The following is a 17,025-nucleotide window of genomic DNA, read 5'->3' as shown; positions in this document are numbered from 1 at the left end:
TTTCTAAATCTTTACTGCTTTTTTTTACCTTGTTCATTTAGTGTTTGACAGTTACACTGAAATCTCCTACCATAAAATTGTCAGGTTTTTCCTTGTATATCTCAAATTTATATATACATAAGGAGAATATAGAAGTGTCATAAATTGAATTGAAGACAGCAGAAACAAGACAAAACACATTAATTATCCACATATATGTAAAGGGCCTAACTGGTTAAGCAAGACCTTTAGCCAAATTGAATTTAAGAAATCTTTCAATATACTTATTTACATACACACACATATATAATGTATATTTTATATAGAAGTGTTTATGTACAGATACATATATATATATAAATATATGTGTTTATGAGTGTGTATATGAAAAGAAATATACTACATAATGCTATAAATATAATTTTGTATTATAACATATAAGTTACATTATAAAATATAATATATAACATATATAACATTCTGAAAGAATATCAAGTAATAAAAATAATGCATATTTACTATTTGTTGGTAAATACGCAAACTGTTTTATCTCCCTTGGAGTTGAACTTATTGTCATTGTGTTGTGCTCTGATACTTTTTGTCTTCAGGTCTACTTAAAGCTGCACTAATATAAATAAAGTGGTTACTTTTACTTACTTTTTGCATGATAAAATATTTTTCTTTCATATTTCCACATTTAAGTGATCTTTTGTTAACAATATATTGGCAGATTTCTTAAATCCAGTTTGGCTAAAGTTGTCGCTTAACTGGTTAGGTCTTTTATGTATATGCCAGTAATTAATGTTTCTTGTTTCTGCTATCTTCTTTTCAATTTATGACACTTCCATATTCTCGTTTCTCGTATATCTTTCTACTTATACTCTATCGCACCCTTTAAGACAAATACATTGGTGAACTGTCATGTTCTGTTTCTTCCCTCCCTCTTCCATGTTGATGTACTTCCTGGTTCTCTTCTCTTCAATCAGGCTTTGTTTATTTTTAAGACATGGGGACACCTAATCAAGTTAGGTTTTCACTCTTACTTACTTTTGGCTTGCAGTGTTTCTTGACTTTGTGTTATTTTCTTCTTGAATATTACTTCCAGTAGATGTGTCTGTGTGGGTCTTTGTCTTGCAAAACTACTGAGGCCTTGAATATCAGGGAATAGTTTTTGAGGCCCTCATATTTAAATAGTATTTTGGCTAGATTAAAAAGTCTACTTTCAAAATTATTTTTTCCCTCAAGATAGGTTGGTAGTATCTCTTCTGATAGCCTTGGGCTAGATCTGTTTTGAAATTCAGAATCTGAAGGCTTCAGAAAGGCCTTAATATATCTACTTAAAATACTATGTTACTAGAAGCCCTGGTAGGATCTGGATCATTACTCTAAAATCAAATGCACTAAAATTTCGGTAACAAAATATATCAATGTTCAAATTTAAGTAGAATGAATGAAGATTATGCATAGCCTCTTACCACCTGACATCTGGTTTTATTTTGCAAATAAATTGTGTTGTCACACTAACAAAACAGTCATAAAAATTTTATTTAAAAAATTTTGAGTTTTGAAATAGATATGGAATTTTGGACGAGTAGTATAGAGAAAATACTCCATTGTCCTGCTGTAGGCAGTTTTGCTGTTGAGAATTAGTTTCAATTTGATCCCTGAATCTTTATAGGTGATCTGTTCTTTATTTCTGGAAGCTTTCAGAGTTTTCACTTTGTTTTTAATATTCTTCAGTCTCACTATAATGTGTCTTTGTTTGGATTCGTTCTTCACTCTATGGGCCTGACCAACCTGAGGACACTCAAATTCTCTCAAGAACGTGAGGAACAATTCACAGGCCCAGGAACTTGAACATCCCAATTATATAAAAAGTACACAACACATAGTCCCTAAACTAAAAGAAACATGAAATTAAACAGAAAATTGGGATCGATATTATGCACTGAGTCCCATCAAGGAAGTGCAGAAGGTGCTAAGAAGCCCAGAGGAGTGAAACTCAGCTTAAAATGGGGACTCTGGTAGGTTTCAGAAGACAAAGCCTCAGTTGAGTATCGAAGGTTGTAAGAACGTAGCCAGAGGAAGAAAGGTGGGAAAGGCTTTCTAGGCAGTAAGAAGGGAATTAGCAAAGTCATGAAACATGAAAAGGCAAGGTGTGTTGTATATTTCTGGAGCATAAGACATAAGAAATGCAAAAGTAGCTAAAGTAAAAAAGATACAGATTTTTCAGGGCCTTCCAAGCCGGGCTAAGGAGCAAGACATTTTTCAAAAAGAAAATGAGGAATTATTGAAGGATTTGAAGTGAGATAGAATTGTGGCCTTATAAAGAGATATCTGGCTCTATGCAAAGAACTGATTAGAAAAGTATAGCCTGGAAGGAGAAAAATCAAGCAACTCTAGAAACAATTCCGGTCAGTAAATACTATGATCCTACAGTAGGGAGCTGGTAGAAATCCAAGAAGGAGATGGTTATATGAGCACTTAGGACACACAGAACATGGTCGAAGCCCCAGGGAGGGATGATGCTAATTAGAGGTGACTAAGGAAGAGCCAAGGGGACTAGAGCAGGTACCCAGTATTGAACTGTAGTGCTGTGGTAGGATATTCACATATGGCAAGAGGCTTCAGCCCATTTTCCATTCTACACAAATGTCACTTCAGTCATAGTGAGTGTAGGAAGAGTCAGGAACCAAGAGGCAGACATTCAGGGATAGACTAGCCCCATAAAAGGATGGAAGGAGGAACCAGGGACTTTGACACTATACAGTCTAGACTCTACACAATTGCCTGTTTCCAGGCATTCTTATACCACATGCACACCCTACCCAACTCAACTATCATCATTTAAAGGGAAGAATTTCTTAGAAATTCCAAATTCAGCAGTTCTCAACTCATTTTCTATGATGACATCTGGTAATTAAATCCCTCTTTGTAACACGCACCCATGGACAACACCTTCACAGGGACGACTCACTCACATAGACATTGACAGTCTTTTAAATTGTCTGTATAAATGTGTTACACTGGGTGTTATTTTTCTCTTGTAGGTCATCCATAACGTGAGAGATGGAGAAAGAAATCAAGACAATTGTTCTGCTGAAAGGATTACAGCCCATCACTGAATATCAATTTAGCATGGTGAAGTTTTTATTGGCCAATGATTTAAAACTGACTGAAACAAATGAAAAAGAATATAATAGAATTCATATTTCTAAGTTAATTGTAGAAAAGTTCCGAGGAACCACAGCTATTGACAAACTAATAAAATTGTACAAAAAAATAGAAGATCTTAAAGACTGTGCTGAAACCCTTCAAAAGGAAAAGTTAAAAGGTAATGCATGAGAATCTCTCACTCTCACTCTCTCTGCACCATCCTCAACCTTGACTAGAAGCCTAACTTGTCATAGCTCACACATCCCTTTCCCAATTTAGGACTCAGTAGCCATGGCAATATTAGTCCTGCAGAGGCCAAGTTGACAACTCAGGGCATCCCCTTTCCTACAAAGAGGTCTAATGTATTTCAGAGGGTATATTTTGGGAGTGAGGGTAAAGAAAAAAAGCAGGAGCTGATGAGAAAGGCTGAGGCTTCAAGTACTTTAGAAAGTTTAGAAAATGTCAAAGCAAAGTTTTAAAAAATGTGAGTTTTAAAAATATTTATATCAATTAATACACATGCTCTATCATAATATTCACTACACCATTGTTAGTAACAAATACGAAGTAGTACTTAACTAAAAACCTACCTCTCAGAGATGTGAAGACCTTGTCTCTTATAAAACCATTGGATTATAACAATGTATTTTAAAAAGTCCAAGTCCAGCATCACCACTTTGTCACCTCACTAATTACATCATATTTCCTTTCTCTGGTTTCAGTAATTCAAACTGATCTTTTACAGAAGATGACATACCATAACCAGTATGACAACTTCAGATTCATAAAAGGAAGTATAGGATAAGTGGTTGGAAAAGGATTGACTAAGGTGCATAGGAGTCCGGAGGACAGGACGGGTGTGCTCATTGCACATGGGATGAGAAAGGAACCATTAAGGAAGCATGAGACAGTGCTCGTCCCTCTGTTATCTCTACTGGCCACCTGTGCCCAGCCTGGTTAATGCAGTACAGGCAGACACAAGCATACCTAGGCCCACAAGCAGGAGCTGAGAGGAAATAGTATTGAAAGGGCTTCAGCTGTCTTAGACCAGCTCCTTTGGATTTATCATTCTATCTTTTACTTCATCAGTTCTAAAGAGATGGAAAGCGAGAGGAACAACTCCAGTGAAACAAAGCAAGCAGGATAAACCCAGTACTGATGAATCTACATCCACCACAAAGAAAGCTTTGGGACCTGGATCAATCAACGATAAGCCTGTGTTGAAGGTAGGATGGCTAAGGTCACGCTGAAGAAGCTTCTTCTATGGCTCTTCCGTTTAGCACTTCCTATGTACACTTAGTTCTTTATTCCTTTATCAACATGCAAATAGATGTAGCAGAGAAAAAGGGATTCAGAGACAGAGTGAAAATGAGGTTCACAGCCTGTAAATTAATAGTTATTGGTCACCCATTATGTTTCAGAACTGCTCTGCATTTTACTGTATGTAATATAATTCCCTATGATGAAATATGAAATCATTACCCCTCTTTTAGATATGAAGTATAATGGCAATCAGATTAGGGAAATAGCTTGCCAAAGGCTACTCAGAGAGACTAAATTCAAAGTTAGATTTCTAAATCCAAGTTCACTGCTCCTGTCATCAGGGCAGAGGTGACTAAAGGAGCGACAGGTATAAAATCTTCCCCACTATCTGCATGAAGCAATCATATATGTGCACTGTTTACCTTCTGGCTATGTCTTCTGATGATAGACTGTATATAGCTCCCTGGAATTCTCAAAGACATAAATTTTAATATATTAGAAGATAGTAATGAAAAGCTGATATGTTTAGTGGTAAAGATGTGTTTCATCTAATATTGAAAACCGTTAATCAGAAAAAAAAACTACTTTCAGAGAAAGAAAAACAAAACCACAAAAACTGATGAATCTAAGACAGAGCTGACCCAGGAACAGAGTCAGCTTTCAGAACCTTCAGGAACCAGCAGACAATCAACCAAGAGCCTTCCCCAGACTCCTCAGATGCCTACACCAATCCCATCCAGCAGTTCCTCAACCAAGGTACCAGCTTCCTGTTCCCATTCCTTGTACCTCCATACAATGTAAGTACAAGGATCATCATAATCTTGGAAGAGCCTCCCATTGAACCTCCCACAATATACAACTTAGTTATTTAATATAATCACTCATTCATTTGTCAAGGTATAATTTGAGATCCTACTAGATTCTAATTCCTTTGCTATTTACAAGGCAGGTGTTTATGAAATAATCTTTGATGTTAAGAGGGCTACTCTCTTGGGTTGCGTAGAGAGAGAGGGGGAAGGTGACCAGGCAGGCAGAGATGAATGTGAGTGTGTTCATCCCGTACAGTCTGGTTTCCTTTCTTCCTCTTCCCCTTTGCTCACAGATCATAATACAGGGATTATTTTCAAAATTTCATGCTCCTTCCCATATCTGATGTTTGACGCATGCTGTTTCTCCTGGTTGACCACTGGTTCAAGTGTCTTCAACCTTCAAGTGCAAACCTAAATCTCTTCCTCAGGAAAGTCCACATTAATATCCACCTCCCAGAAGACATTAGATGTTCACCTTGTTTGCTTTCACTGGTCCCTTCATTTTTCCTTTTTACCATTACCACCACTGCAAGCAGTGTACCTTTTTCTTACTTACTAGACAAGAACCTCAGATTATATGTACCCTTTCTCTGGGAAAGACAAGACCGAGGTGGATAAGTGAGTGCACACTTCCATGCATCAACTCCTATCCTAGCCTGCCTTTTGTTCTGCCTGATGTGACCCCTGTGGTCACCTGCACGCAGGGGTACAGTGCCTATTTCTCAGGGAATAGGCAGGAAACTTGAGAAATAGGAAAAGGAGCATTTAAATCACTATTCTATAATATAGTTTGTCACCAAAGCTCCCAGTTGCACTCTGACCCAGGCTGAAGGCCCCAACGCCATCCCACAGATGGCAGTTGAAGACAGATTTCGTATAGGCAAAATTTGACAAGATTTGTTCTGCTATTGCTGTTATTATTGTGAGCTTCAATAATCCATAATTCCCTCTATAGTCTCTCCAGTTTTTATTTGTGGGATAGAGCTAGCAATCTGTACCTGTTGCCTCTAGGCCCAGGTGGCCATTGTCTAGTCACTGAAACTTCAGGCCCACTGTCTCTCTGCTATGACAATGACATATGTGGACATCTCAAGACAACCCTATTTCTTTCTGTGCCTGTAGGCTTGGAAGTGATACTTTAAGGCCCCATCTGCATAAAGACGTGACATAGTCATTTCTACTCCCATAAAAATCATTACAGCTTCCTTGAAACCTCCTTCAAGCATAGGAATCTCAGGGACACTCATCTGTGTCCTCAGCCTCATACAGCTAAACACACCATATAGTCATTGCTTCTTTGGGGTTCAGCCATCTCCGTAGGAAGCCTGCAGAAAGGATGTCTGACCACTCCATGATTCATTAAATGAGCAGGAAAGCCTTACTCTGATTCATCATGTAGTCTCCCAACTATTTTCTCTATAATATGCTCTCTGTTTGTTTTTGGGATTCAAAACCAGGAGGAGACTAATATTATCTTCGATTCCTCCTGCTTGTTTCCTACAAAGTAAATAGTACAGAATGGCATGTTCAAGAACAGGAAGGGGTGATGAAGGATATAATCTGAAGGAAAAAATTCAATTACCATTTTTAAACATTATCCAACCAAATAGTATATTTTAGGCATCTAAATCCTACTTTTATGATGGAAGCTTTTGGTTTAACTAATTTTGAAAGATGCTCAAGATGCTTTTGTTAGTGAGATTAAATTACTACATGTGGCAGAAGTGAATACAGAAGCTTCTTTAATAAAGTCCTTCCCATAACATCTCTGTCTAGCATTTCCATTCAGAGAGGGAACATAATACATAAAACATCTGTAGGGGAGGAAGAAACATGCCTCTACCCTTCTAGGTTCTTCTGGCCGGTCTAAGAATTAAATTGATGTGAGACAGAATAACAAGAGAAAATCAAGCAACTTTAATAACATGTATACATGGAAGAAACCCAGGAAAACTGAGTGACTCACCAAAACGGCCAAAGCCACCGCCTTAAATACCATCCTCAGCTAAAGACAAAATAGGATGTTGGTGGTAGTGGTTTGGAACTTCAAGGGGGAGGAAGACAATTCACATGAAGATGGAAAAGCAAATGTTTGGTAAACAAATATTTGCCTTGCCTTGCAAAGACAATGAGACAAGGAGAGGACTTTGATCAAATGGGCCTTGCTAGGATCCTCTCCACTACCTCAATAGTTATCTATGGTATTATCTCCTTCTGAAACCAGCCTTCTATCTTAAATTCTTTTAGGCAGTTAGGGGGAAAGACTAAGTTTCTTCCTGAGTATTTGTTCTTAAAAATAATCAAGCCATGGGCCTACCCGATGTCACAGTGGTTAAGTTCAAGTGCTCCACTTCAGCAACCCGGGATTTGCAGGTTCCGATCCCAGGTGCAGACCTACGTACCCCTCATGAAGCCATACTGTGGCAGTGACCCACATACAAAAATAGAGGAAGATGGGCACAGATGGTAGCTCAGCAACAATCATCCTCAAGCAAAAAGAGGAAGACTGGCAACAGATGTTAGCTCAGGGCCAACCTTCCGCACCAAAAATAATAGTAATAATAATAATCCATCCAAAGAACCATATTTTGAGGTAACAAATTCTGGCCCCTTACACATCTATGGGTCAGAGCATAAATACAAACCACTTCATTGACTGTGAAATAATGATACCAATATTGATATTTCTATGTATTGAACATTTAGTGGTCCTGAACTCTAAAACCTGTGATCTCTGTGTACATTACGCCATTAATTCTTTATAATAGCTCATGAGGATGCTGTCGTTAGTCCCATGTCACATAGAAGAAAATTGAAGTTCATAGAGATTAACAATATTCTCCAAGATCACACAGATAGTAAAGTTAGAGCCAGGATTCAAATCCAGCCTTTGAACTCTACAGCTTGAGCATTTAATGGCATATATTGGTTCCAGAGTTAGAGTACAGATGTTATAGTATCTGGAATTTATTTTTAAAAATTTATAATTAGACAGTTTTATATCTTGGGTTGATTTCCATAGCCCAGGCTCTGTAAGCCTTCTAATGAGGAATGAGGTGCCAGGGTGGTCAGAGAGTGTCCTAATCAGGAAGCTGCATGCCAGAGGGAGGTATTTCAAGCAGCTCTTTCACCTACAGCTTTATCAACAAATGACACTTCATGAATTTTATAAATGAATGCTAGAAGAGGTAAGAACTGTAACAAATTTATATTGGATTTATAACATTAGAAATGGGCTTTCATTAGTGAAATCAAAGGTAATTGAGGTAAATGATTTTACAGACACTTCATGCCCTTGCTTAAACAATTATAAAAATCCAGGTACTGGAATGCCTGGGTGAAATCTTGAATGGGTCTGTTTCTGGCTGAGAACTCTAAAGGATTTGGTTGCAGACTACATAGAGAGCAAAATCCCAACTCTAGAATTATGAATTTGAGGGAATTTCTCCAGTACAGTGATAAACAAAGCTTTCAAATAGGTGGAGACTTGGTTCCCTAGACCTGGAGAACAGATGACAGAAACTGTTTTGGTTATTTGGTAAATATACAAGGTAGTAAAAGACTTAGTTAACAAAAAGTCCGTAAGTCCAGCTGATGTTGGTCTGAGATTTGCTTCCATTATAGCCTGGTAGGATTTCCTACCAATAAAGAACACTAAGTGTTATCTTGATGAAGTTGACATAGGGCTGTTTGCAGCAGAGGTAAAGCCAGAATTCCATAACAGACCAATGACAGTTCAATCACCTGAGGTTTTAACATTTGAAGAGTGATGTTAGTAATCCTGGTAGGGGTCCAAGCTGGGAAGGTGTTGGGGATATCTGAAGATGTGCTATTATTCCAGAGAAAATTGTTGGAGTGAAGATCCTCTCCTGTGTTTGTGTCTGTATGTGTATGCGTGTGTGTGTGAGAGAGAGAGACAGGCAGAGAGAGAGAAAGACACTGAGAGTAGGAGAATATTGTGGTTCATTTGCTGTTGAAAATCATTAACCAGGAAAAAAAATATATATATATATATATTTTGCTTCAGAGAAAGAAAGACATCACCATTAAAACTGAGGGATCCAAGAGGATGAAACTATTCCAAGAGCAGAGTCAGCATCCAGAAGCTTCAACAACCAGCACATGCCCAACTGAGAGCTGTCTCCAGATTCCTCAAATGCTACCACCAACCCCATCCAGCAGTTCCTTAACCAAGGTACCAGCTTCCTGTTTCCAATATCTCCACTCCCTGCAATAATGACAGGGTTCAGTAGAACCACGAAGGAGCTTCTCACTAATCCCCCACTATATACAATTATTTCTTTAATTAAATCACACATTTTTTGTTAAATGTATATTTTGAGATGAGATCATACCCTAAATATGAACTCCAACTCTTATTAGCACTGTCTCCTGCATTAGGATAATCTATGACCCAGTGGGTACCTAATCATCCCTAGTCTCCACTGGGTATAATTAGTCCTTTCTTTGTTGATGTTTATTTTTGTATTTCCCTCAATATACAATGAAAGACAAAGCTTAGGGTGGAATAGAGTGGAGAAATACAGAGCCAACCAAAGCACCACCACCAATTCTTTCTCTTTCATATTTTTTGCTGAGGAAGATTCACCGTGAGCTAACATCTGTTGCCAATCTTCCTCTTTTTGCTTGAGGAAGATTCACCCTGAGCTAACATCTGTGCCAATCTTCCTGTATTTGGTATGTGAGCCACCACAGCATGGCCACAAACAATTGGTGTAGTTCCACGCCTGGGAACAGAACCTGGGCCGCTGAAGCAGAGCATGCTGGACTTATCCACTAGGCCAAGGGCTGGCACCTCTCTTTCATTTTTCATTTCATAAATAATATCATCTTATAAAATGTAGGATATTCAGATGCATAAACAAAAATAATTAAATTTTAACTATTTAAATAAGGAAATTTCTCCTCTATCAAATGTTACATTTTGGTAAATAGTCTTTCTGATTTTATTATTTTGTTATTTATATATCTTTATTTATATACATTTGTAATTTATATACAAAGAATATCATTTTTTCCCAGGTTGGATCATATTACACGTGTTTTTCTATAGCTAAGAGCCTCTATCCAGGACATTTCCAAGCTAGAGAAGGTGAGAGGATACTTCCAGTGAGTGTCTTACTATCACCTTCACAACACGGCACTGCTTTTTTGGGAAAGGGGCTTTGTGATATGAGCCTTTAAATTGCCACCTCGACTGGGATCAGTTTCAGATGAAATCAATGGTTTCTGACTGGAGAGAGGCATTTTTCACTCTGTGATACTAAGGATGACTTATTTTCCTCCCCATTTATATCTTACTTTGCTCACTAAAATGAGTTGATGGGATAAATTAAGATTGTTTTTTCATCTGCCTCTCTATTAGGATTCACTACAAAATAGCATCAATATTGCCCCCTGCCCCTATACTCTACATAGCTCTTCCTAGGAGAAATACTTTTTTCTTGGGTTAATTCTTTTTAAAGAAAAATATTCTTCCTTGCAAACTTATACAAAATGAAGAAAAGAAATAACATTGCTATTTAAGTCATCTCCATTTCTTCTCTTAGCTAAGTTATGCCACGTCAGCCGTATTTGTCTAGTTTTCTTGCAAGTTCATCCAATTATGGTGTTCCTTGAGGCTCAACATCAAGCCTGAGAAGGTTCTCACTAGAGTTTCTCTGTATTCCCTTTCTAAATTATTCCTGGTTTTGGTGTGTACGTTTAAGCAGAAACCAAGATTGAAGGCTGTACCTAAAGAAGCTTCCAAAGAGGAGAATTTCCAGAGGGGCCCCAAAGAAGTGATGGTACTGAAAGCCACAGAACCATTTACATATGCCGTCAGCGAAGGGGAGAGAAAGATGTTTCATGCCACAGTGGCTACTGAGAGCGAATTCTTCCAAGTGAAGGTGTTTGATGTCAGCCTGAAGGAGAAGTTCATCCCAAAGAAAGTCATCGCCATATCAGATTATATTGGCCGCAATGGGTTCCTGGAGGTCTACAATGCCTCATCTGTATCTGATGTTAGTGCTGACCGAAAGATGGAGGTCTCAAAGAGACTCATTACAAATGCTAATGCAACTCCTAAAATCATTCATCTGTACTTGCAAGCTCCAGGAACATTTGTGAATGGAGTGTATCAGGTGCATAAGGTAAGCCCACACCATTGTTTTGTAATATTTCTTCTGCATCCCCAGAATTTAAAAGTCTTAATTTGCCATTTGGAGCTTGGTTAATGTGCTAAACACAGAAACTCAGGGCACCCCTGATCGGGGATAGTTAGGTGGAGTCCTCCCATTTCAGCATATGGCAGAGATAATCTCTGAACATTCCTCTTCCCATGGTAACAACTTACAAGTTGTTTGGAAAGAGATTCCCCAGAAACCTTGGCATCTTATCAGCTATGATGATCCATTACAGTCACCCTGCTCCAGGACACTGCAGAGTTTATAGCAACTGACATATCCCTATGATTTTCTTTCTTTGAGTACTGCCTCATCTATTTCAGTGACAGTTTAGCTTACTTGTGAATGCAGAATTGCCCTCTCAAGCTTGGATTCCAGTTGTGACAACCAGACTAAGAAGTCAATAGACTACTCTGCCCTAAAATGCAGCTGTTTCCAACAGACAACTAAAATGCCCTCACCTCTTCACATTCATTCATCAAAAACTCGTTGAGCAAGGGGTGCGCCCGGTGGGATAGTGGTTAAGTTCGCACACTCCGCTTCGGCAGCTGGGGATTCTCAGATCAGATATCAGGCGTGGAACTACATACCGCTTAGCAAGCCACACTGTGGTAGGCATCTGACACATAAAGTAGAGGGAGATGGGCGCAGATGTTAGCCCATGGCCAATCTTCCTCAGCAAAAAGAGGAGGCTTGGCAAAAGACGTTAGCTCTGGGCTGATCTTTCTCACCAAAAAAATATACATATATATTTAAAAGAAAACTAGTGGCACAATTGACTTTGGCACTAACTAATAAGAAATATGGATGTTGATAAGAATAGAGCATCATGTAATTTAAATTCAATTTATAAATATGGACAATAAAAACAGAATTTTGCTGAATTCTTAGAATTGGGTAGATATTTCAGTCTAAAACAACAAAACTAAGCTCAGCTGACCTAAATTTTTATGTGAAGTATGTTTCATACTCCCTTATATACGTCTTCTAGGGTGGCTCTTTACTTTTACACCTGTTGTTTTCTGCACACTCTGTTTAAATGACTCTGCACACCTATGCATTTGTAGAATTTATGAATAACGTAAATGAGATAGAAACTAGAATCATGGGACTAGATAATCTAGATTCAAGATTTGGGCGGATTGGAAAAGAATGAATACATACGGAAGATAGCAGAAAGAATTACATATTGATATAGCAATCTACTTAATGAAGACTTGCAACAATCTTACTCATGCTCATAATGAAGCATGAATGGGCTTTCTTCTCTGTTCTCAGGCACCAAAGAAACCTGTAGAGGTTATCAGATCTGATTGTATTCAAGTTCCTTAAGAAATATCAGCTATTCTGAGATGTAAGCAGGAAAATTTAGGAAGTAATCATTTATTTTTAGAAAAGCCAGGCAAATAAAGACCTAAAAGAAGGAAAAGTAGACAATAGATTCAAAAGAGGATATTTTCTGGACGAGATATCTTAAGCTATTTGGTATCTGTAAGTCTGGACTTACAGCTCATATTAACCTGTCAGAGACAAAAGTTTCCACTAACGCCCTGTATTTCTCACAGGTGTGAAAACCTGATCCAGTTCTCAAAATACAGATGCTAATTTTATTTTGCAGAAGAGAGTGTGGAATGAGTTCACATATTATGAAATACAAGATAATACGGGGAAGATGGAAGTCGTGGTGTATGGTCGACTGACCAATATCAACTGTGAGGAAGGAGATAAACTTCAACTCATCTGCTTTGAATTGGCATTAGGTGAGAGTGAGAGGCAGCTGAGATCCGTAATTCACAGTTTCATCAAGGTGAGAACTCCTGGGGAACATTATTCTTCTAAAGTAGAATTTAAAAAATCTAGACTGCTGCTATTATTCAGAGAATCCATCAGGGAAAAAAAGACTCAATCCTTGCCCTCTAGTGAATGTAAACTTTCTTTCCATCATTCTTTTTTTTTAATAAAGAAGTATCTCTTTCATCATGTTGAAGAGAGAAACTTCAGAGAAGCATTCAAAAGATATGATACCTATGCTAAATATTATAGAATTGGTTGAATTTATCAAAACAGATTATATAGTAAATTTTGGCTTCGTTAAGGCAGATTTGTTTCAAATACTGGCTCTCTGATTTGCTAGTTAGCTAATGAACTTAAACACTAGGAATCTCAGGTTCATCATCTATTGAATGGGGGACATATCTTCCTTCTCAGAAGATGGTTAGCAGAGCTCCTACCAGATTACACGATCGAGGATACCCCTGAGCATCTCAGAACACAAAATTACCTGCCTTTAGTGAGATACCTGCCTTTAGTGTTTGTTGCTGTTGGTCAACAGCAAACAGAGGTGGTTGGTTCTACATGACAAAGTCCATACTCCTTGTCACACTCGCACACACCCACCCCCACACACATACACAGACCCGTATGGGATTCTTGGGACACTAACAAAGGCTAGTACTGGAATGCAAAACAGATCAAATATAAAGGCTGACATATCCAGGTATTCAGAAATGCACTTGCTCTTGGATCTTTCCACTTCTCAGGACCATCAATCAAACATTTCAACCCTTCTCTCACAGCATTGCACCAGGAATACATTTGACACCTTCCTCCCACTTTTCTTCTCAGCGAGAAATTTCCCCTCAGCTTTTGACATTGGGTACACCTGCTCCTTCCTCTCCCCTGTTGGTCCCCATGCCTCCAGCCTGTCCACATGTACTCATGCTGGGTGTGAGTGAATATCTCATTTCTGGGTCCCAACCAAGAGGAGGGGGTAGTGACTCAATAAACAGGACGTCATTACAAGAGATAGGTGAGAGTGAGAGAAGAGCCTTTTAGAGAGGAAGAGAGAAAGGGATGCAGCCCGTGGCAAAGAGACACAGTGAGTGAAGGGAGAAATTTATGATCAGGTGCATCTCAACTGGTCTGTCTTTATCTCTTTCTTCTTCAAGGTCATCAAGACCAGGAAAAGCAAGGACACAACCACTCAATCCTGATTCATATATGAAAACCTCACTAGATTTCTCCTTCTTAAAACATGAATGCCATTAATAGTGATGTTAATGGAGATAAGATTTAAGTACAAACATATATATGTATATAGTACATATGTATATGTATGATATACAGCAATATATATACCAAGTATTAATTCTTGGAAATGGAGTGTTACAGGTGTTTTTCATTTTCTTTTTAATTTTTTTCTCTACCATCTCAATGCCATATTTTACATCCGTAATTATTATTACTTGGAAAAAATTATAAACATCATGTGTTTCTCTAAAGGAGTGTTTCCCCGGGAGTCTAATTCATTGGTGAATTGTTTAAAAGCAAATAGTCTGTACCCGCAAATCAGGGTAGGGCACACAGGCCCCAAGGAATGTTATGATTTATACTTTAAGTGTGATATTTACAGGATAAGACTCCAGTCAAGAATGGACATGTTGAACAGGCTATTCTCTGCTCAAAAGAAACCCGCGAGGGGGCAGACGGGGGCTGAAATCCAGTCTGTGCTTCAATTGTCAAGCACCAGGTCCTAGGAGGGGTTGCTTTAGTCCAGAACAATGAATATCTTTTCAGAATTGGTCTCCTGGAGGGGGCATAATTGGATAATTTGTCTGTGAAATAACTCAGCTTCTCCTGATTAGCAGGAAGACACTAGTATATGTTGGAAGCAATTCCAGCCCTGTCTGATGTGAAACAACCGGTTCCACTCACTTACTCAGGTACCAACAGCTCTGTAGCTCTCCAACCACATTTCCTCGTCTCACATTGCACATATGTGGATTCCATCAGGAAGTTGCCCCAGGCAAAGACAGGCACTAGGTAAACACTGAAGAATCATTAATTCACTTTAGAGTACAACGGCAGAAAGTAGACATCTAAAACTGAAATTGACAATATATTTAATGATCGTATATTTGATACCTGGTGTTTTGCAATTATTTTCTGTCACTTAATCTTCATACTAGCTCTGGAGGGTTGATAGTGCTCTCCCTTTTATTCTCCTAATGAGAAAAACCAGGAACAGAGAGGCTAAATCACTTCCCTAATGACTTAGGACAGTTCCATCCTAACAAGAATTTTCTTCATGCTACTTGTCGACTCTTCGCCGAATTCCAAGCTCCTGGCAACCACTGATATAGTTTTTTAACTTACTTTTCACCTTATCCAGACATTCATAAAATGAAATTAAAAATGTATATAGAATTTTGAGTCTGGCTTCTTTCACTTAGTGTAGTGCATTTAAGATTCATCCATGTAGTTGTGTGTACCAGTTTATTCCTTTTTATGGCTGTGTAAAGTATAATTGTGTGGATCCACCAAAGTATGTTTATCCATTCCCCAGCTGAGGAACAATTGGGTTATTTACAGTTTTGCATAATTACATTAAAACTGCTATAAATATTCACATGCAGATTTTTTGTGATCACATGTTATCATTTCAGTGGGCAAAAAACTTTCATTGAGATTCATGGTTCATATGGTAAGTGTATGTTTAAATGTATAAGAAATTGCCAAATTGTTTTTTAAAGTGACTGTAACATTTTTCATTCCCACCAGCAATGTGTGAGAGTTTCAGTTGCTCCACATCCTCCTCAGAGTTTACCATTGTAGGTGTGTGTTAACTTAAAAAAAAAGAAAAAGAAAAAGAAAAAATCTGGGGTGCAGCCCAGTGGCGTAGCAGTTAAGTGCCCGCCCTCCGCTTCGGCAGCCTGGGGTTTGCAGGTTCTGATCCCGGGTGCACACAAATGCACCGCTTGTCAAACCATGCTGTGGCTGTGACCCATAAAACTAGAAGAAAATGGGCACAGATGTTAGCCCAAGGCCAATCTCTTCCTCAGAAAAAAGAGGAGGATTGGCATCGGATGTTAGCTCAGGGCTAATCTTCCTCACAAACAAACAAAAAAATCTGCCAAACTCTTTTGAAAAGTGGGGTACCGTGTGACATTTCTGCCAGCATTTTATGGCAGTTCTAGTACCTCTACATCCTGGTCAGCCCATGGTATGGTCAAACTTTTTAAATTTTAGCCATTCAAATTGGTAGATACTGGTATCTCGTCGTAGGTTTAATTTGCATTTCCCTAAAGATGAATTATGGTGAGCATCTTTGTATGTGCTTATATGACACTCATGTATCTTTTTTTACCTATTTTTAAAATTAGTTGTTTGTTCTCATATTATTGAGTTTTCAGAGTTCTTTGTGAATTCTGAATACAAGAACTTTAGCAGCTATGTGACTAGCAAATATTAGCTCCCAAATTGTGGCTTGCCTTTTCATGCCTTCACAGTATCTTTTGAAGAGAAAGTATCATTTTGATGAAGGTTAAATTATCAAAAAATTTATCCTGTGTAGATTGTGCTCTTTGTGTCGTATCTAAGAAATCTTTGCCTAAATCAATGCCACTGAGATTGTCTCTTGTGTTTTCTTCTAGAAGTTTTATAGTTTTAGGTTTTACATATAAGTCAATGCTCCATTTTGAGTTAATTTTTGTATAGAGAGTGAGGTATCAATCAAGTTCATTGTTTTGTTAATACGAATATCCAATTGTTCCAATACTATTTGTTGAAAAATTATCCTTTATTGAATTTTGTTTGCACTTTTGTAGAAAGTCAATAAATTGCATATATGTGGC

General features: G+C 38.1%; 1 protein-coding gene across 1 annotated transcript in view; it reads left to right on the top strand.

The window, feature by feature from the left end:
* LOC101400852 (gamma-interferon-inducible protein 16) overlaps positions 1-17,025 on the top strand; it is a 71,369-nt gene extending 54,344 nt beyond the window's left edge. The window contains 8 exon segments of the mRNA XM_087417444.1: positions 3,049-3,313; positions 4,225-4,361; positions 4,990-5,154; positions 9,235-9,402; positions 10,937-11,359; positions 13,011-13,199; positions 14,341-14,373; positions 14,375-17,025. Coding sequence (XP_087273570.1) covers positions 3,049-3,313; positions 4,225-4,361; positions 4,990-5,154; positions 9,235-9,402; positions 10,937-11,359; positions 13,011-13,199; positions 14,341-14,373; positions 14,375-14,440 — 1,446 coding nt within the window. The 3' untranslated portion in view covers positions 14,441-17,025.

This window comes from Ceratotherium simum, chromosome 2, assembly GCF_057802395.1.
Source record: "Ceratotherium simum simum isolate JZ-2026a chromosome 2, ASM5780239v1, whole genome shotgun sequence".
NCBI lineage: Eukaryota > Metazoa > Chordata > Mammalia > Perissodactyla > Rhinocerotidae > Ceratotherium > Ceratotherium simum.
The sequence above is the reverse complement of the archived record's forward strand: the minus strand, read 5'-3'. Positions and strand labels throughout refer to the sequence as shown.